Below are 19,069 nucleotides of genomic sequence, written 5' to 3'. Positions count from 1 at the left end.
ATAATAGGGTAACAGATACCATATTAATACTGTGCAGCTTCAACAAGCTTGAGAACCCCTCTAGCTAATGCAATTTTCACTCCGCAATCATGCAAGTTCAAGTTGTGTTTCCCGTAGCGGAGTATGTATGTTGTTAGCAACGACGTCTACTTATGCGCGCCTACTAAGTTCCGCGTTAACGGCAAAGTCAAGAATTGCCGAGGTTCATTCCAACCGCAATCTACCAGTTAACCGACTATGCCAACGTAAGAGTTAACCATAAATAATTAATGACTTCAGTAGAAATATCTAGAATCTGAAATAATATCTTGTATATATTGGTTAATAACGAAGCCATCATGGGAGGCTCTAGACCAGTCGCACTCGTTATCGGTGCTTCCAGAGGGATTGGAAGGCAGGTTGCAATCGATCTAGCAAAAGAAGGATATGCCGGTTTGGCTTCTATTTTCTAAACGAATGTCACCTCTAAACAATTTAACTAACAGGATGTGCAGTCGTTGTTGCGGCCAAAACAACATCAGATGCCGCCAAAACGGTGCCATTTCCGCCAGACCCAAACTCGCAGCAATCCACCATCAATACAGTAGCTCGAGAAATAAACGAATCGGGGGGTGAAGCTGTTGCTCTCCCGGTTGATACCCGAGATGTTGAGGCTGTCAGCAACCTAGTTCGACAGACTGCAGAAGAGCTATATGGGAGACTAGACGTCCTAGTCTATAATTCTGGTGCCATTTGGTGGTCGTCCGTCGAGAACACGCCTGTTAAACGTTTTATGCTCATGCAGCAAGTTAATCCGGAGGGTCTCTATGCTAGCGTACATGCATCTCTCCCATATTTTAAAAAGAATGGGTGGAAAGGAAGAATTATAGTCGTCTCTCCGCCAATATATTCCCGGTTCTTTAGGGGGAAAACTGCTTATGCCATGGGTGAGTTTCCAACTATCAAAATGGTATATAACTCATAAGGTTAATTGAACAACACTGTTTATAGGCAAGGTTGGAATGAGTGTTCTTACAAAGGGCCTCGCGATGGATTTCGTTAGGCAAGAGAGACATCAAATGGCAATCACAAGCATTTGGCCAGCTGTGGTAAGCACAGGAAGCACCGGCAATTTCTCTCTTTATTGAATCCTAGGGAACTAATGAAGCTATATCTAGTCAATTGAATCCGCTGCAACCCAGCAATCCACCAAACTAGACCCATCATCTTTAAAAGATCTACGCAAGCCGGTATTTTCTATTTTTACTAATACTCAACGAAGAATCTTAGTTAACCCAACCCTCTAGACAATATTTTCTGATGCTATCCTTGCTATTTTAAAGTCCCCGCCGGCTGTAGTTAATGGTCTCTTGACCTTGGACGAAGACTTCCTGCGCAAACACTGCGGTGTCACGGACTTCTTGCCCTACTCAGTGGTCCCTGGGGCGAATCCAAGGCGTATTATGCCCAAAAGCCTTCCGGTTCTAGAGGTTGAGGAGCAAGATGACGAGGGGAAGCGAATGGATTCTACGATTCTAAGGCACAAGAGCAAGACGGGTACGAAGCTATAAGCACCTCTTGGCCTGTTATGTATAAAGCCCACAGTTTATGTTTAGCGCTTGAAGGACTACCAACATATGGGTTAGTAATATGGAAATGCTGGGAGTGCAGAAGGCTTGAAGCAGTCCGGGTACAAAATTTCCACGAATTGTTTAACGGCCGCAGCCATTCCACCAGAAATGTTTCATGCATCGCTGGGTAATGAATCTAGTTCTACATCTTCACTAGTATCAGCCTCTAAGCCTGCATAGTAAAGTGCGAGTGTGTGCCAGAGTTGGTCGCTTAACAGGCCTAGAGAAAGTATTTGAGTATTGAGTTTCATTTTGGCAACGGGGAGGAAGGGCATACAAATAAGAAGCGCCAGCGCCACAGTGAATAGTATCATGGGGTTGGTCATGAACTTATAGGCCAGATCGAAATTGGACACCAAGGCGATAATGCTTAGAAACGAAAGTCCCAAGACTACTCGTGTAGATGTGGCACCTATTCTATACACTCTTTTCGTGGGGTCATGGTGAACTAGGAAGATGAATACTGCAAACATGAACATGGCGAGAGAGGCCACAATAAAATAATACAAGAAGACAAAGCCGAATAGCTTGAGATACATCGTTAACAGATGGTCACTCCTGGTTGCGGTCGTACGGCCTTCCGGTGGAGTGATTCCCATACTTGAGAAGAGCGCCACAGTAACGTTCCCCATTATATCATGAGACCGCTCCATGTTGAGAGCGCCTTCCTCTGTCCCTGATGGGCAAAGCCGAGACTGCCGTCTCAGATCCCATAAAAGACCCTGGATTGCATACTTTTCTCTCAATGCTCCACGTGTGAAATCGATTTCCATGTCGACAATCGTGCCGTTGAGAGCATCAATCGCATCTGAGGTACTAGAGATTGCTATGTCACAAGCAGATAGGATCGTATCGCGCAAACGTTTGAGTTTTAGGGACACGTCCAGGGTCAGCGCCAAAATCTGTGTCCCTTCTGATAAGAGAATCAGGATTGCGTGAAACGGGAAATGCAAGCATGTCCATATTTTCTGCCGTAGTTTTCCTAGTTTTTCTCCTGGGGTGATGTCGAAATAGGATTGCCATAGCAAGTACTACTCCGCCTGTTAGTTTCTTAAGCTAACTATGAGCATGCTTAATATAGACCAGTGTGGATTCATACCACAGATGTAGTAACTCCAAGAATATGGACGAAAGACCAGCGAGTCCAGCCATTACCAACAGTCCTATTAACAATTCTAGTGACTGAGATGATACCATCACCAATGATTATAAGCGTGAGGAGGCCCATCCGGACATTGAGGTGCGTATCTTCAAACCCGATCCCAGGTAATTGATCTGCTTTTGTCATCACTAAAAAGGTTTCGGCAGCAAACATAAGCCACCAAAGAGTCCAGATGTAGGGGCCGATTGTGGCCGTATTGTAATTGAAGAGGAAATAGAGCTGCAATTTCATCTTAGCCTTTAAACAGCCGAGTGTAAGGGCCAGGGAAAGCTTACCGCAATATACCCTAGGCTGGTAAAGAACAAAAAGGAAGAGACACAGCACAAATTAAACGCAGCATCCTGCATTGCTGAGGATAAATGCACAGAAGCAATAAAATACTCCAGTGATAGCATCAGCCGACTTATTGCTAGGAGTATGCTCAGTGAATGGAATATCCACAAATTGTCCGGTCGAACTCTGGTAGCAAAGCCAGAGCCAGCGGAAGCAAAGCCTACCATGGTTGCTAGTTGGACTGCCTTGCATAACCGTTCGAAAACGGAGTCTCGAGCGAAACGAATATCGAATAGAGTGACCTGAAGCCACGTAAACCATATTATCCCTAAAAACCCAATATAAGACCATAGTGCTATGATTCTCGTTAGCAGTTTAAATTTCTTTTCTTCTTTTAAACAAGAACTTGCTAAAGCTGTGTACACACACCTTCTAATGCATTAATATCATTTGAAGCGGTAAATGTGGATAGGTTTGCCACGAAGAAGAGATCGAAAAACAACTCGATTGGTGTAGCATCTGATTGTCGATATAAGCGTGGAGGAGTATCACTCTTGTCAAGGGGAGATTCGATCCAGGGTATACGGTAACTAGTATACCTAGAGCCACGCTGCTATTAACTCTAGGCCGCGAAGGATGTATATTGACAATGCTTACTTGTCAAACTTGAATCGCCCGCCATGGGGCCGCGAAGGCCTGAAAGAAAGAAATAACTGGCGAACCATAGTTCTTTCACAGCAAAAGCAATCTTGCCAGGCAGTTTGATACTGAATCGCCAGTGTTTCGAGACTTGGAAGGGATATGATTGATTTCGGCGTGTAAGTTTTGTCCACACAAACTGTAACTTCCTTTCTTAGGACGGAAGGTGCAAGCTGTAACAATATCAGTTCCTCTAGATAAATATCTCGAGCGTGATTGTTTCTATCTTCATTCATCTTCATTCATTTCAGCATCCGGTGCTGGTAAAGACATGGTTCCAAGGCTATCAAGCCCATGATCAGCTCCGACATCAGCACCCGTGATAAGTTTCTCGGTGGTGGCAGTTTGACCGGCCTCCGCTCTGAGCCTCTCATACTTATCGCCCGCCTCTTTCAAAAGATTTTGAATCTCGGTCTCTCTTTCAGTTATTTCGACCTTCTCCTTACGGAGCTCCTCTAAGCGGCTGACGAGCTGTGTCTTGGAGTTTTCCATTGAAGTCACAGTCATCCGTAAACCAGCCAACTTCGATGCAAGTGTCGGGAGTGAGGTTATTTTAGGCGGTGTTTTCGGGCGGGCCACAACTTCATGATTTTCTCTCTTCAAACCGTCCATTCCTGCACGAGTCTGCGCAGACTCATACGCTGCTCGGCGTTCTGTTTCAGAATCATCTTCGTCTGAGAGATCTTCCGCGTCATTTATAAGCTCTTTCATATCCGCACGCTGCCGCCGTTTTTGCTCAATTTCCGCCCTCCTGCCCATTGCTATCCGCCCGTCCTCGACATACTCATCAAAGCCCTCCGCAAAATCTTCATCATCCCGGACCAACCTGGTCTCAATTTCAAGTGGCTTCTTAGACAGTGACCATTCATCGCCGTCACCCTCTACCCCGGTATCATTTAGAGATATGTACTCTTGTTCCTTGGCAAGCCGGCTGCGGCGCTCTTTTTTCTCTCGGATCTCGGCCTCACTAGGGATGGCAGAGTTCCCAGTGTATTGTACCACTTCTCCAAACTTCTCAGCTATATTTAGCGCCTTTTCCTTTTCGTCCTCAGTATCTGGAAGAGACACGTTCTTGGGAGTAGACGGTGTAGAGTTTCGTAATTCCTGGAGGTAATCCTTGCTGTAGCTGGGTCTGTCCTCATCACGGCCAACCCTGACAGGAAGAGGCTCTGAAGAGTTCAAGGGTTTCCGGGTTGAGGGTCTATCCAAAATATTACGTCTCATACCCGTTTTCTTTGGTATAACAACCTCTCCTTCGTCAGAAACATCGTCTGTCATAGAAGTCCCACCAACTCCAAAAGAAAGATGCAGCTTTGATTTTCGTTTCGGTTTAGATGTCGGTTTCCGAACAACAGGTTCTATATTATAGATCACCTATGTTAGTTCATCAAGCTGGAATCAATATACTAGTAGAAGGGAGCTCACCTTGCTCAATGGAGCCATCGGTCTCCTCGTCGTCATCTGCGCCTATCCGCCGTGCCTTGCGCCTGCTTGCAAACGGAGAACTCATGCTAGTATGAGGCGCATGTACAAACACTCTTGATTGTTAATACGTTCGTCTCACTACGAGGTATGAGTTAGAGATTAAGAGCTCTTTTATCTTTTATATCGAAGCTCTGAAGGCCCGCAGGTTGATACAACGGGATCACGTTATTCCGCTCCGCCCTGCTTATCGCGTTTCCACCAAGAAACGTTCAAATATCAATTGTCGAGAGCAGCAACTCTACAGCTTAGTTGAACAAGCATAGAATATAATCCAAGATGCCTCAAGCTCAGCCGGAGTTAAAAAAGGTGCGGTCACTCATTTTTCTCTTTCTTGCTAGTATAATGCTAACCTTTCCCCCGCTTTAGTATATGGAGAAGCGGTTGTTTGTCCAGCTGAATGGCAATCGCAAAGTTATTGGACTCCTTCGAGGATATGATGTACGATGTTCTCAATACCCTATAGCTCGTCGCGGGTGTGTTATGAGTCTAACACTCGAGCAGGTCTTCATGAATATTGTCCTGGATGACGCTGTGGAAGAGAAGAATGGAGGTGAAAAGGTCCCGCTAGGCATGGTGGTAAGGAATAGAACACACCCATGAACGCCGTGGTAGAAGCTAAGGATTGTCTCTGTATAGGTCATTCGTGGAAACTCAGTAGTCATGCTAGAGGTGTGTATATTTTGGAAGCAGAATGTGTGCGCTATGCAGGAAGCATGCTAACCATGTTTTTTTTCTCACCAGGCACTCGAGCGTATCAGTGACCGATGATAGAAGCTTTCGACCCACTTGCACGTCTTCTGTTCGTTTTTATATCTTCCCGGAAAGTTCATTCGGATTGGGTGGGATAATGCTTCACAATTAATCGGCCATTCTATCCGTTTCCCGAATGCCTGTTTCGTCTTTTTAGTTTAAACGGAGTTTATGCCAGGTCAAATATCGCGCTTTGTAAAGGAAATGACATACAAAATGAGGATGTTGAGGAACGTCTCTTTAACAAAAGAATCTTTATTACTAGTATAAGTGTTACACTGCTTTGAACTTATAAAATGCAGAAAGATAGATCCTCCCAACTCAACCAAGCTCCGCGCCTTTCAGGTTGTTGTTTTGTTAATTTAATAAAAAGAGAAAAGGAACAAACCGGGGAAATAGAAACCAGCCTCATGCCCCCGTTACGCCTTTTTTTCATGACCTATCCGAATGTTAAACCAGCCCGCTGTACGGATTCCGAGCGCCGTCAAAGACAAAAAAAGATGGTATGGCAAAGAGTACGAAAAAAATGTTGGTTATAGAAGATGCAAATTCCCCAAACCGTATTCACGGGGCGGGAGAAAAACTTGAGCTTTTGGCCTTGAGCTTCAATTTAATTTTTGGCTTGACAGTGGTGGTAGAAGATGGTGATGGTTGTGATGACGCGGAACACACGGTGCCCAGTTTAGGGATCTTGAGAGTCACTTTATGGCTGAGAGGTGGAGTGGCGCCATTAGTATCTTGTTCACGCTTCCTTTTCACAGGCTGAGTAGATGAAGGCGCAGCGGTAGTCGTCTTTGATGTGATTGATGTGGTTGTGCTGCCCATTGGGCGTGTGCGGAAGGTATTGGTTTTCCAAAACTTCATTTTGCCCTTGAGACGAGATCAGGTCAGCCTGCATCCATGAAAATTGATCTCACAAGGATTAGACTTACATTTCCCAAATGTTGCGTTTTCCAGTAACGAGGCAACTTCAAGCGGGCCATTGCTTGTTCAACGGGATGGTACAAGGCACCAACAGCATAGACGAAGTCGCATAGCTCTGCGAGGCTCGCTCGTGGAGAGTTGCATGCCGCCCATAGTGCCTCCTTTAAAGCTTTATTTGAGCCAAGTTCTTGTTTTAGGGCATCTAAAGCTCCAGGTATCGTTTGCCTTCTTGCTAATTGGCCCTGTCGAGCTTCAGTCGAGGATTCCTGCTCGATGACGAGCGAGTTACCCGCAAAAGAACCGGAAGGTTCAGATTCAGTGCCAAACGCTATAGTTGCGAGTGCTTCGCTGAATAGGCGGTAAAGGTTGCGTCGAATATAGGGTGAAGCGTCAGTGGACATGTTGTAGATGAACCAAGTTATCAGCTCTGGATGTTCGAACAACCGAAATTCCAGCAAAGTTTCGAATGCCTTTAGCCTCAATTCTTCCAGAACCCCGGCACGCGTGTATTGAACGAACTGGACAAGGTCAACCTGGAGTAATTTAGCCTTCATAAGTCGTTTTTGGCATTCGAGTGACGTCCTCGAGAAGATGTTTCTAAATGAACCAGCCCATTCATCAATCCGTCGATATCGGTCAATCTCAGCAATGCAGTCTTTATCCAGCTGCTCCTCTGCTTGGCGTTCAATTTCTCTGTTAATGTCGAAATCCATATCGTTGGCACTTCTCTCTCTCTTGCCAAGTAATGCGTTGCAAATAGATTTAAGAAGAGTCGATATGTAAAAACAGTCGGAAAACTAACGGTTGTAAGCTCATCTAAACGAAATAAGAGTATTAAGTTGGAGTAAAACATACCTCATTATTGGAGTTGTCGTTGAATTTTAGTTTATCATAGAGAAATTGCTTCACCCTTACTGGTGTCTTACCGTCATCGTCTCTTACCTCCGAAATAGCCTCAATAAGTGCAAGTTGCACTGCGTAAGACGCTCGGTCTGAAAAGTCATTTGAACGAACCATTGTCGAGTTTGGAAGACAATATAATTCTTGGAAGGCGTTTTCTAGATGAAATAGGCCAATCCAATCAACTTCTTGTTTGGCATGTTTGACAAGTGCTTTGGTAGCAGCTGTTCGGATTCCATGGAAATATCGGCGATCCAGAATTGTCCGAACAAAGATGGTCGATATAAGGGCGTGCTCTCGCTGCGCAGCCATATGTTGTATAGACTAACAATCGTTAGGCTCAGTCACAGGTTAACGAACTTGAGGAATGAGGCTTACCTCGAGTTGAGCAACAACATCACGATCTTGTTGCAGCTGGGACAGGTACATATATCCAGGCATACCAAGGGACATTTTACATATCCATTCAAAGTCGGCATCCATTCTAATCCATTCGTAGGATTCCTGTCCCATTCGGCTCTCGTCTTCCTTGGTCCACTCAACAAGCTTCCATTTTTCCATATCTTCATCTGATTGCAGCACATCTCCCAAACAATAAAGCAAGACGTCATCTTGAGCTTCACTATTAGGGTCAATACCAGACATCGCCGCTGCTCGTTCTTTCTGGCGCCTATTTCGCTTCAGACGCTTATACTTTGTGTTATAAGGGATGTCAAACTTTGTGACTGCCTCTTTGATCTCGACAATATGTTCATAAGGTGTTCCATCTGCTTCGTGAATTTGAATGGTCATAGAACCTGTAAACACATGCTGTACGGTACCTGCATAGATATTGCGTATCTCTTCTTTGACGTCTCTCATGAAGGTAGACCGTTCTAGATCACGGGCACTCATATGTTCCGTTTGGACTTGGGAAATCATCATTTCGACCACAAGTTTCTTCTTGTTAAATCTCTGACTGGCAGTGAATCTCGGGCAGCCAGCACCATAAACCCATTGGTTGAAGAACGCATCCAACTTCGTATGACCCATGCGTTCACAGAGTTTTTGAAAGTATGCCGATGTAAGCTCACAATTGGGAAGATCGCCCATTCGTGCGTTTAGGAAGATTCGAGATATAATCCGAGACACCGTTGCCTTACCACTTGCCTTGGAGAGCCGACGTTCAAGAATGTAGAGGACAAGAGGCGCTTTCAAGGATATAAACTCCATCTCAGAGGGATCAATTTTGAGAATAGCCCCCATATCCCACAAAGACGGGCGCAAAACATCCAAGTCGCACACTTTATCTGCCAGCAGTTTTTGTCGATACCTATATTCGTTGTTTCCCCCAATTTTTTTCATGAATGTATCCGTGATGTAGTAGGCTATACCTGTAACCACCCAGGTATCTGTTGGCTCATTCGGAATGATATTGATACCGACCCATTGGTATGCTAATGAATGCACTAGGCACCTTGTCGATTCATACATCATGTCGATAATGTTCTCAGGGAAGAGTATGCGATCACTGCATATTGAGAAGCCTGCTGCAGGCAGCGTATCTCTCCGGAGGTCATCAACAAAGCATAACTTAAAACTGGCAAATGGATAGGAGCCATAAGTCAATGAAATAAAATCGACAGCTTTGGCCATCGGTAAACATGTGTTTTTCACTTCATCCGCCCTTCCAGGGAGGCAGAAAGCATGGACAGGAACCGCATTGGCACCGAGTTGATCATCTTCGTCACTTTCACGGAATTGGGACAGGTTAACATATTCAAACGGTCCAACAGCGAATCCTATCTGGTGAGCTGATAGTGGCGAATTACATGAGAACGACACCGTCTTCCTAGCTTGGTCTTTGGGGTCGATGATCTCATCCGTCATATCTCCCGAACATGCGACAACCATATCCAACGCCGCATCTTCAGCGGAAAGTCCAACCTTCTTTGAGCTGGTTGTCCGGCTGCTAGTCCCATTAACATGTACATTGTCAGATGGTTTGGAAAAAATATCACCCAGCGTCCGAGGGCATCTTATTGAGACATCCCATGTACATCGAGAAGACATATCATCCACACACGGAAACAAGCAACAGGATTCCCCGGTATCCGAAGAGTTAGCGGTGAACGCATGGGGATACCGCAAGTCACGGTTTTCGACGCCCACAAACTGGATTCCATCTCTTGGTTTTTCGATCATAAATTCTATGGCTATCGTTATTGCCGTAAACCTCGGAAGCGAGGCCTCCGTAGCACGGCTGCCATCTACCGTATCATCCACGCCGCCAGTCCCACTAGCACCACCCGAAGTAGCTCGTAACGACAGTTGGGTCTGCGCTTCGATCGAAAACGGATCCAGCTCCTCTATGCGAACGGCTTTCGGAATAGTGATCACCAACTCTGGCTCGGGTGGTGTTTTTGACAAGGCATCCAGCTTCGAGGAGAGTTTTCGATGGTACTGGACACCATATAGTTGTAGTGTCTCGTAGGGGTCGACATATTTCGAGGTAGCTGTCTTCCCACCCACAGTGATGCGCTTGAGCTGGCCCTGCCGGAAATTCAGATGGACGAGCTTCAGATCCTTGTGATGCGGATGTATGGTGATCTCTGTTTTGCCTTTCAGGCTTCGGCTGGCTAAGTCGATATCAAGCTCGACTTTCTGATGGCTAACTGAATACCCCAGCCCTGAAGAAGGCGGAACACCTTGTGTTTCCACCAAGCCAGGCATCTTCGTATTGCGCGCAGCCAGTATCGGAAGGCCAGAAGAGTTCTCCTATCGATCGTTATATAGCAGCAGGATCATATCGTGCATGGGAGGTTGCCGTGAACAGAGTGCTGCTTGGTTGCGAGTCTGCCCAACCGGGTGAGCAATCCAGCAATAGCATTGGTGAAGGACAGCCGTGAGAGTGCGAATCTAAAGTCCAGTTAATAAGCGCAACACACCAAGCAAGCGCAAAAGTCCATCGTAAATAAGAAATACAGGAACACTCTTAGTATTGTCGAGCCGGTGAAGCTCCTTATTCAATTTTCTATTCAACTGAAGCAACTTCGAGCTTTCGCGATCCCGAAATGCGCAGAAACACGCTAGCCCTAAACTGATTAGTTTACTTGTTCTATCACGTGATAGTCACATGTTTGGTGTTTGTCATGTGATTCGGCTTTTGCTCCTTTTTTTTTATTTTTTACCCCACGAAATTCAACTCAACGACTTTGATCTTGGAGAGAAGTTGAGATTAAAGGAAGAGTTGATAATCTGGCTATGATCAGTACAAGTCTCAGCATGTTTTAAGATTAGTCTAAAGCCCTGCACGAATTGCCAATTAGTTACAATGGACTCTGTCAGGAAACTTACTGGTACGTTCAATATTACTTGCTGTCTGGTATAACCGTCAACGGTGGTAATCTATCTTTTATTGTTAACACGAACACGACAGGATTGGAGGATTCCTTGACGGATGAGACCCTAGCTCCTTTAAAGTCTTACAAATATTCGAGTGTCGATAAGTCGTATATCTCTCGATATATACTCAAACACTATGTACTGCCACTCTCTCATCCTCAGTCGACGCTTTTTTCTTCAGAAGAGATATATATCTGCCTATATGCAATGTACATAAGTGCTGTACTGATCAATCACACCTTCATCGCTTTTAGTGGAATGCGTTTGTCGAGCTCTTACCACTATGGATTGCTCCCAACATGGTCACCCTCCTTGGGTTTGGATTCATTGTTGGGAACGTAATGCTACTCGAGATTTACATGCCAGATCTCGTAGGACCGGTGTGTGCAGAGAGATTAACCCTTTAAAGCGGTTATTACTTTACCGTAGCGTGCATAAATGCTAAGAACGACATGTCGGTTCGATTTTAGGGTCCATCATGGCTATACTATAGCTTTGCTATAGGCATATGGATGTAAGCTCCCCTAAACTAGGAGACAATTTTATACCCCTTAATGGACTACTGACCGGTTGCCTAGGTATTCTACCATGGATAATGTTGACGGTAAACAAGCTAGACGCACTGGCACATCAAGTCCTCTGGGAGAGTTGTTCGAGTATGACCATAAACACACGCCCCCCTTTTCCCCATGTAGTTGGAGAGCTAATGTATGATTCACTTGGGACAGTCATGGTATCGACTCTCTTAACTGCACACTAGCAAGTTTGCTTGAGGTTGCTGCCATGGGTCAAGGGTCAACGAAAATTGGTGCTTTTACCATGTTGATTCCCTGTTTACCAATGTTTTTCTCAACATGGGAGACATACCATACCCATACCCTATATCTCGGCTACTTCAACGGGCCCACCGAAGGCTTGATAATCGCAACCGCGATTATTATAGCAGCAGGTTACTACGGACCAGAAATCTACTCTCGTCCTCTGGCTGAGGGTATCGGACACAAAGACCTGCTCGGAAACATCACATTCCTAGACCTTTGGGTCTTCGTTCTTCTCACCTCTTTCTTTACTGCTCACTTGCCAGAATGCGTTTACAATGTGGTCCAGGCACGAAAACGCAAAGGACTGCCTGTCTTGCCGATATTCCTCGAATGGACGCCCATTATTGTATCGAGTATATCGGCCATATCCTGGGTTTACTCCCCGTATTCATTTATTCTAAAGGACAATCATCTCGTCCTATTCGCCGTTACCCTGTGTTTTGTCTTCGGACGAATGACTACGAAAATAATCCTTGCCCATCTCACTAGACAGCCATTCCCTTACTGGTCTGTTTTAATCACGCCCCTTATCGGCGGTGCAGTTTTAATTAACCTACCAGTACTCGGTTTACCAGCTGTTGGGGCGAGTGTGGAGCTATGGTATCTCTGGGGCTACCTCGTTTTCGCCTTTGTCGCATATATGCACTGGGCTTTATATGTTATCGGCCGTATCACGACATTCTTAGGCATCAACTGCTTGACGATCAAGCATCGTCACTCAACATTGAACGACCCCGTTCTTGGTGATATTACAAACAACAAAATGCAAGCGGCATATAACAAGCCTGTCAAGATGAACTAAATAGAAAGGGGGCAGCGATGACATTTTTACTTTATATAATATCAGCGTTCTTATAATAGAAAGCGTCTTATACTTGTTACTGTTATAGCTATACTGTGCTCACTGTACATAGTTAGAGAAGCCAGCATCCTACCGTCGATGCCAGGGGTTATACCCTATTCTTTCATGAAAAACCCTCTAATCCGTTGTCAAGTATGTCTAAGGATAGATCACAGTGCATTCCCCTTTATTTACAATGAAACCTACAACGAGTTGCGGTAACTGCCAATTAACTGCCTATACTATCAGGTAGCCTTTATTTATCGCGGCTTTAAGGCCGAGGTGCGACTGGCTGGGCGAAGATGCGGGGAGCTGAACTATTTGAAGTGCACAACAAACGCGACTACAAGTGAATGTTAGGATAGGAGAAGTGCTTTCTCTTTATATAAACAATATATCTAACAAGTTATTCTACACCATTACAGCCTCAGGAGTAACAAGATGGTCAACCTACCGGAGACGTTTGCGGCTATTCCGCGCCAGGAGTTCCTCCTCGGCCCTTCACCAATCCATCTTCTTCCCCGGATGACAGCTGATCTCGGAGGCCAGGTCAAGATATATGCGAAACGAGACGATGTCAGCTCCGGTTTAGCGTATGGAGGCAACAAGACGCGCAAACTTGAATATCTCGCTGCCGATGCTGTTGCCCAGGGATGTGATACTCTCGTCAGTATCGGCGGAATTCAGAGCAACCACACCCGCCAAGTGGCCGCAGTAGCGGCCAGAATGGGCTTAAAGTGTGGCCTGGTGCAGGAGAAATGGGTGGAATGGTCTGATACAGGCTACGAGAAGGTCGGGAACATTCAGCTGTCTTACCTGATGGGTGCGGACGTGCGGATTGAGAAGATGACTACCTTTGGAATTGAACACAAGGATACCCTGAAATCGTTGATGAAAGAATATGAAGCCAAGGGCCAGAAGCCTTACTATATCCCCGCCGGAGCATCCGATCACCCTCTCGGAGGCCTGGGCTTTGCTCGCTGGGCCTTTGAGGTGCGCGAGCAGGAAAAGCAACTGGGTACTACCTTTGACTATATCTTCGTGTGTGCCGTGACAGGTTCCACGATGGCAGGCATAGTTACCGGTTTCAAACTGATTGAGAAGCTATACCCGGATGAGCCAAAGAAGAAAATTATTGGAATCGACGGTTCAGCGACCCCGGAGAAGACTCGCGCCCAGGTTCTTCGGATTGCCAGGAGCACCGCGGAGAAAATTGGGTTAGAGGCGGACGACATCACGGAGGCAGATATAGTGCTAGATGAAAGATACCATGCTGGGACATACGGCGTCCCCGACAAGCAGACTTGGGAGGCAATTGAGTATGGAGCAAAGATGGATGCGTTCATCACGGATCCAGTCTATGAGGGGAAGAGCCTTGCTGGATTGCTGGGATATCTGAGGAATGGTGAAATAAAGACTGGGAATATCCTGTATGCTCATCTTGGTGGACAATTGGCCCTGAATGCATATTCTCAGCTTGGGCATGTTGAATGATGGACCTCCTAGTCGCAGATCATATGAACAGCGCTCTATTAGATAGCTTGTATTAAATTCTATGCCTGAATATGCTTCAATCTACCGAGTGAGCTTCCTCCATCGCTCTTTTCTTAAAATGCCAGGATAATTACATCGTTAAATGCATGAAGTTAAAGAATTTGAAGACGATAAATGTGCTCAGTATAAAAAGTCCCAAGATTTTTCTCCTTTTATATTCGAGCTTTTAATCCAGTTGTCACGTGATACTTTTAGTCACTATCGATAAGAGCTCAAAGGACTGCAGGCTTCAATCGTTGATGCTTTTAACGGCTTGTATAAGACAGCATTGGGATACCGTATAGTATGCCTCATGGATCGAGGTTGAGGATGAATGACATCCCAGTCAAGCAACAGCAAGGAGATGGGGAGGAAGAGGAGGACGATTATATGTCTATGACCTTCCTGGAGCCTCAAGCTAAAAAGGAGACATTCACCCAGAAGAAGCTCCGTAAACTGAGAGAGGTGTGTTCCCTATCGACGATTCTCTAAGTGGGCTAAGATATACAGTGAATTTCTAACCAGATATTCATGTTAAAGGCAGAAGAAAGGGCACGAGTTCCGTCAAAGGCTGAACTGGCAGCCGCAGAAGCTGCACGCCGCGATGCCGCACTTTCAACGAGTACAATCGATACCTCCAATAAAGGATTCCAGATGATGGCAAAATTGGGTTACAAACCAGGCAGTGCACTCGGAAAGAAGGTTCCAACCGGGTCTGCAGGCAGTGAACTGGATCATCGACTTACGGAGCCACTGGGGATTTCGGTAAAGGAGAATCGGGGGGGAATAGGGCTCGATACGGAGAAGAAACGGAAACTACGTGAGGAACTAGAGGGGGAGGCAAAGCGGGTCAAGGCTGTGGAGAGCGATTATCTGGAACGCGTGAGAAACGAGCGAGAAGAGAAGCGGCAGGAGGGACAATTTCACGCTGCCCAGAAGGTCATTGAGCGACTGGACACTGAAAATGACGAAGACAGAGCCTGCGCAACAAATAGTCGTGTTGAGGGCGAGAGTCATGATGGCAAGGGCATACCAGCCAGGGAAGGGAAAACACAGCATACCCGGCCCAAGGCTCGGGTCAATATCCTTTATCGCGGACTGGTGAAAGCACGAGAGGAGAATCTACGTGATCAGCAAGCCACACGTCGTCGATATGAGTCTCTCTCTTCGCGTGACTCGTCTCAATTGTATTCCAAAAAGGATCCGAAGTTACCATCATTTGCCGATGATGAGCTGGAGGTCGACGATAAATTAGCTCTTGGTCGTACGGCTGAAGGCGAGGTTGTGGAAGTGGAAGCTGACGAAGAGGAGGATGAGGAACTGGAACAGTTCAATTCACTTGCTGTACAAGAACGGCTGTCCCGTGCTGTGATGTACTTGCGAGAGCAGTACAATTACTGCTTTTGGTGCAAGTACCGATATGAATCTGCAGACATGGAGGGCTGCCCGGGCCTGACGGAAGAAGACCACGATTGAGCTGGATGTTCCAACTTTGGCAAAGTGGTATTGTTTGCCACGGCGTACGGCTTGTGGCTTTTCGCAATTGCGATATACCCATCGATGCGTACGACGTCAACGCTTCCTATGACCTGGTCATGCAGCATACTTTTCACGCCGGACATTCAAAGGGTCATTGCCAAGTGGTACATTTTTCTAACAGGCGCCTGTTATATAGGGTACGTTTTCTCCAGGCATATAATCACTGCATATAGCGGTACCGAGGCTACCAGACGACCGTTTTAGCCATCCGTACTATGTATGCATGGGTGCTGTGTCCTATTATTCATTGCCATGCTATCATGCCGCATGCTGTGAGACATAACTTCCAGCGAGGCATAGGCACATTTGCGGGGCCTTTACCGGCATACGTACCTAACCCGTTGCACAGGTATTTTCCGAAGGGTAGAAGGACATCGATATATGCTTCTCTTCCATATAGGACGACGTTTGCACCGCACGATGACGGACGATGATGCTTATGCTCGGTTGTTTTTAAATTAGAGCATCGAATACTCCACCATCATGTCACATTCAATGTAGCATCCTTTGATATAGCCAAATAAAACCGGCGAAACCTGGATCTGTCTCAAGGATGTTACTATGTAAAGAGAACAATAACATGTTGCGACATATAATATCACAGGGGAGAAGACACGGCAGAGAAAGGAAGTGTTGGGTAGAAAGAAGTAAGATTTTTGGTATTTAATAAACATAATGAAAAATTATCTGGAGTTGTTGTATCCCGGTTAATACCAGGTATATATAGATGCAGAAATTAGACAAAGTAACGATCATTATTAGAATGAAAACACCATATAAACCACCCTTGCTGTAACGTCTGAAGATTCCATCAAGTAAGAAGAAGTAAGAAGAAGCAAAAAGAAGAGAAAAAATCATGGTATCATCTTACGCCCAAGAAGTTATTTATAAACCGAAACTATGGACAGGGCCTGCGAGGCGTGGGTTGTGGAATGAAATATATGCGGAACTCAATGAAAGAGAGAAGCGATCGAAAAGGCGAGAAAGAAGAGCGGGCTGAACATGAAGTAATGGGTTTCCTTTACGCTTGAGGTCTCATTTAAGCCTGGAGAGGGTTTGATATATCCCCTGGCTCCGACACCTCCGAGACTGCCTTTTCAGAGACTGCCTTTTCAGAGACTGCCTTTTCAGAGACTGCCTTTTCAGAGACTGCCATTTCAGAGACTGCCTTTTCAGAGTCAGCCTTCTCCGACTCAGCGGCACCGGCAGCTTCAAGGTCCATGACCAGCTTCTCCATGAATTCGATGAGGGAGCGGTCCTTGCAGGACTTGATGCCCTTGACGCAGTCGCTGCAGATTCGCAGACAGCAGAAGACGCAGCGCCATCGTACTTCCTGGTCGGCCTTGAGACAGGTCATGCAAGTCAACGGGTACAAGGCATTGCTACTCCGTACGAAGGTGGTGTGATACTGGTAGCAGGAGAAATGCGAATTGTTGAGCGGCGGAGTGATGTATTCCACCTTCTTGGGCGGGCCGGACGAATGCGCCGAGCAGCCGCTTTTCGGCCGGTCCGCGAGTTTCATCGACGTATCTGCCGGGCGATCCAGCTCAGATGCCGATACGGGGGTGCGTGAGAGGGGAGAGCTGGAGGCCGAGGAGTTCTCGCGCTGCTGGTTCGAGTCCGAGTACTGTGATCCGATTGAGGAATGGCTTATTGGCCGAGGAGCAGAAGGAGAGGAGGAGGGAGGGAGGGCGGCGGGTGCGGGAGGAGGTTGAACATGTTGTTGGCGAGGGCGGTAGTATCGCTGGGTCGGAGTACCGGGAGGAGTTGGCAGAAGTTTCTCGCGGCTGCGCACTCGTGGCACGTTAGGGCCATGGTCTCCTCGAGGGAGGCCTGACGGCCTCAGGTAGTCATTCCGACGCTGGTTGTCCTGTCGTAGGTGATGCTGGTGATGCTGGTGATGCTGGTGATGCTGCTGTTGCGGGATGGATGATGGGAATCGCAGTTTGGTAAACTGTCGGGTATCAAGCGGTTTCGACGGAGGCTCAGCAGGGAGCTGCACCGTCAGCACAGAAACCTCGGAAGCCATGTGCGATACACGCTGCAGTGGATGTAGTCTCCGCTTCCTCTGAGTATGTAGAGGTACAAGAGGGGATATGTAGTTTATCGCGTAGATGAGATGGCAGCAGAAGTATAGAAGTATGGTATGCCGCCCACAGGCCTTCTTGTGTAATTGAAGCCAGTTCCACACGCCGTCCTCCTATACTAGGATCAGCAAATTAAATTGTAACATGTTAAGAAGGGGGAGACACATACATATATAAGTCCTGCACCACACATCGACCACCACGAAAGCAGCCAAAAAGCAGCCAAAAAAAAAGAGAAAAAAAAGAGAAAAAAAAAAGAAAAGAAAAGAAAATTGAATTTCCCTAGCGGTGAATGCGGATAAGAATAAACGTTTATTTTCCTGTTACGCCATCTATTTCAGTTGGCGATGAAGCTTGCGGAGGTCCGGAATGTATGTACGAACCGCAACCTCTCAGCCAATGCCGGAGGAAGACGACAAGCCGGGAGGGAAAAAAGAATAAGCTGCTTTCCAAAGACGGGAATGATGCGGCGGCCCCTAGTGTAGGATAACTAGGGGAGACAAGGGGGGAGTCCGCTCTATCGATCCTCATACACTCGATCGATTGTTAATGCCGTGTGATTGAGGCAAACCTCCTTTCGGGCAAAGTACGGACATGAAGCCCTCGTCGTATCCACCTGGGGCCTTGCCACTGGGCAGACATACCACTATGTATGTATGTGTGTGCTATGCCTGGGAGAGTGAGCGAGGGGCCATGTCCATTCATCCACAGCCACAATTCGCGGTGGAGCTCCAGCGTGTCGAGACGTACCTTAACTCTTCAGTCTCCATATCCAGGGGAAAGGAATCGGACTGCAGGAGAACGGGGTACCTGTCATGGTGGATATCATCAGGCATTGAAGTATACTATGTATACAGACAGTAGAGTAACGATGGATACAGTACGGTTAGTCAGCAGAACTGGCGAGATAAAATACACGACGTAACTTATGGTCTCAGTAAGCGGTATTCCAGTTACTATCAGTATCATAGAGTCGTCTAATATACAAGTTAATATACACATAGGTCCGTTCTGGGAGTTTCTAGGCGGCCACGCGAGTCAACCATCCATCGAGCTTTAAC

The 19,069-nt window shown here is 46.4% G+C and overlaps 9 protein-coding genes across 9 annotated transcripts in view; 5 read left to right on the top strand and 4 right to left on the bottom strand.

Annotated features, from left to right (window-relative positions):
• Positions 1-338: 338 nt before the first annotated feature.
• Positions 339-1,550, top strand: MCYG_07714 (short chain dehydrogenase family protein; the record flags this gene model as incomplete). Its single annotated transcript, XM_002843885.1, has 5 exons — positions 339-432; positions 495-926; positions 991-1,088; positions 1,158-1,229; positions 1,287-1,550. 5 exons carry the CDS (start codon positions 339-341, stop codon positions 1,548-1,550), a joined length of 960 nt encoding a protein of 319 aa, XP_002843931.1.
• Positions 1,551-1,723: 173 nt separating this feature from the next.
• Positions 1,724-5,254, bottom strand: MCYG_07713 (conserved hypothetical protein; the record flags this gene model as incomplete). The annotated part of the gene is made up of 7 exons (XM_002843884.1): positions 1,724-2,641; positions 2,710-3,009; positions 3,270-3,400; positions 3,475-3,635; positions 3,703-3,741; positions 4,016-5,102; positions 5,170-5,254. The coding sequence occupies 7 exons, from the start codon at positions 5,252-5,254 to the stop codon at positions 1,724-1,726; spliced, it is 2,721 nt and encodes a 906-aa protein (XP_002843930.1).
• Positions 5,255-5,505: 251 nt separating this feature from the next.
• Positions 5,506-5,997, top strand: MCYG_07712 (small nuclear ribonucleoprotein SmG; the record flags this gene model as incomplete). Its single annotated transcript, XM_002843883.1, has 4 exons — positions 5,506-5,535; positions 5,596-5,805; positions 5,866-5,898; positions 5,971-5,997. 4 exons carry the CDS (start codon positions 5,506-5,508, stop codon positions 5,995-5,997), a joined length of 300 nt encoding a protein of 99 aa, XP_002843929.1.
• A 546-nt stretch (positions 5,998-6,543) lies between these two features.
• On the bottom strand, positions 6,544-10,515 carry MCYG_07711 (transcription initiation factor TFIId 127kD subunit; the record flags this gene model as incomplete). The annotated part of the gene is made up of 4 exons (XM_002843882.1): positions 6,544-6,849; positions 6,912-7,700; positions 7,759-8,127; positions 8,182-10,515. The coding sequence occupies 4 exons, from the start codon at positions 10,513-10,515 to the stop codon at positions 6,544-6,546; spliced, it is 3,798 nt and encodes a 1,265-aa protein (XP_002843928.1).
• Positions 10,516-11,116: 601 nt separating this feature from the next.
• MCYG_07710 (sn-1,2-diacylglycerol cholinephosphotransferase) lies at positions 11,117-12,810 on the top strand (the record flags this gene model as incomplete). The annotated part of the gene is made up of 6 exons (XM_002843881.1): positions 11,117-11,141; positions 11,222-11,325; positions 11,442-11,567; positions 11,658-11,701; positions 11,766-11,843; positions 11,916-12,810. 6 exons carry the CDS (start codon positions 11,117-11,119, stop codon positions 12,808-12,810), a joined length of 1,272 nt encoding a protein of 423 aa, XP_002843927.1.
• A 480-nt stretch (positions 12,811-13,290) lies between these two features.
• On the top strand, positions 13,291-14,343 carry MCYG_07709 (1-aminocyclopropane-1-carboxylate deaminase; the record flags this gene model as incomplete). Its single annotated transcript, XM_002843880.1, has 1 exon — positions 13,291-14,343. The coding sequence occupies one exon, from the start codon at positions 13,291-13,293 to the stop codon at positions 14,341-14,343; it is 1,053 nt and encodes a 350-aa protein (XP_002843926.1).
• A 345-nt stretch (positions 14,344-14,688) lies between these two features.
• Positions 14,689-15,858, top strand: MCYG_07708 (coiled-coil domain-containing protein 75; the record flags this gene model as incomplete). Its single annotated transcript, XM_002843879.1, has 2 exons — positions 14,689-14,847; positions 14,908-15,858. The coding sequence occupies 2 exons, from the start codon at positions 14,689-14,691 to the stop codon at positions 15,856-15,858; spliced, it is 1,110 nt and encodes a 369-aa protein (XP_002843925.1).
• Positions 15,859-16,960: 1,102 nt separating this feature from the next.
• Positions 16,961-17,950, bottom strand: MCYG_07707 (conserved hypothetical protein; the record flags this gene model as incomplete). Its single annotated transcript, XM_002843878.1, has 1 exon — positions 16,961-17,950. One exon carries the CDS (start codon positions 17,948-17,950, stop codon positions 16,961-16,963), a length of 990 nt encoding a protein of 329 aa, XP_002843924.1.
• A 1,023-nt stretch (positions 17,951-18,973) lies between these two features.
• The window catches only part of MCYG_07706 (conserved hypothetical protein), a gene marked incomplete at both ends in the record, with an annotated part of 1,434 nt that continues 1,338 nt past the window's right edge, over positions 18,974-19,069 (bottom strand). The window contains one exon of the mRNA XM_002843877.1: positions 18,974-18,985. Coding sequence (XP_002843923.1) covers positions 18,974-18,985 — 12 coding nt within the window. The remainder of the gene's footprint in view (positions 18,986-19,069) is intronic.

Source organism: Microsporum canis, genomic scaffold, assembly GCF_000151145.1.
Source record: "Microsporum canis CBS 113480 supercont1.7 genomic scaffold, whole genome shotgun sequence".
NCBI classification, from domain to species: Eukaryota; Fungi; Ascomycota; class Eurotiomycetes; order Onygenales; family Arthrodermataceae; genus Microsporum; species Microsporum canis.
Note: the sequence above shows the minus strand (reverse complement) of the source record. Positions and strands in the feature narration are given on the sequence as shown.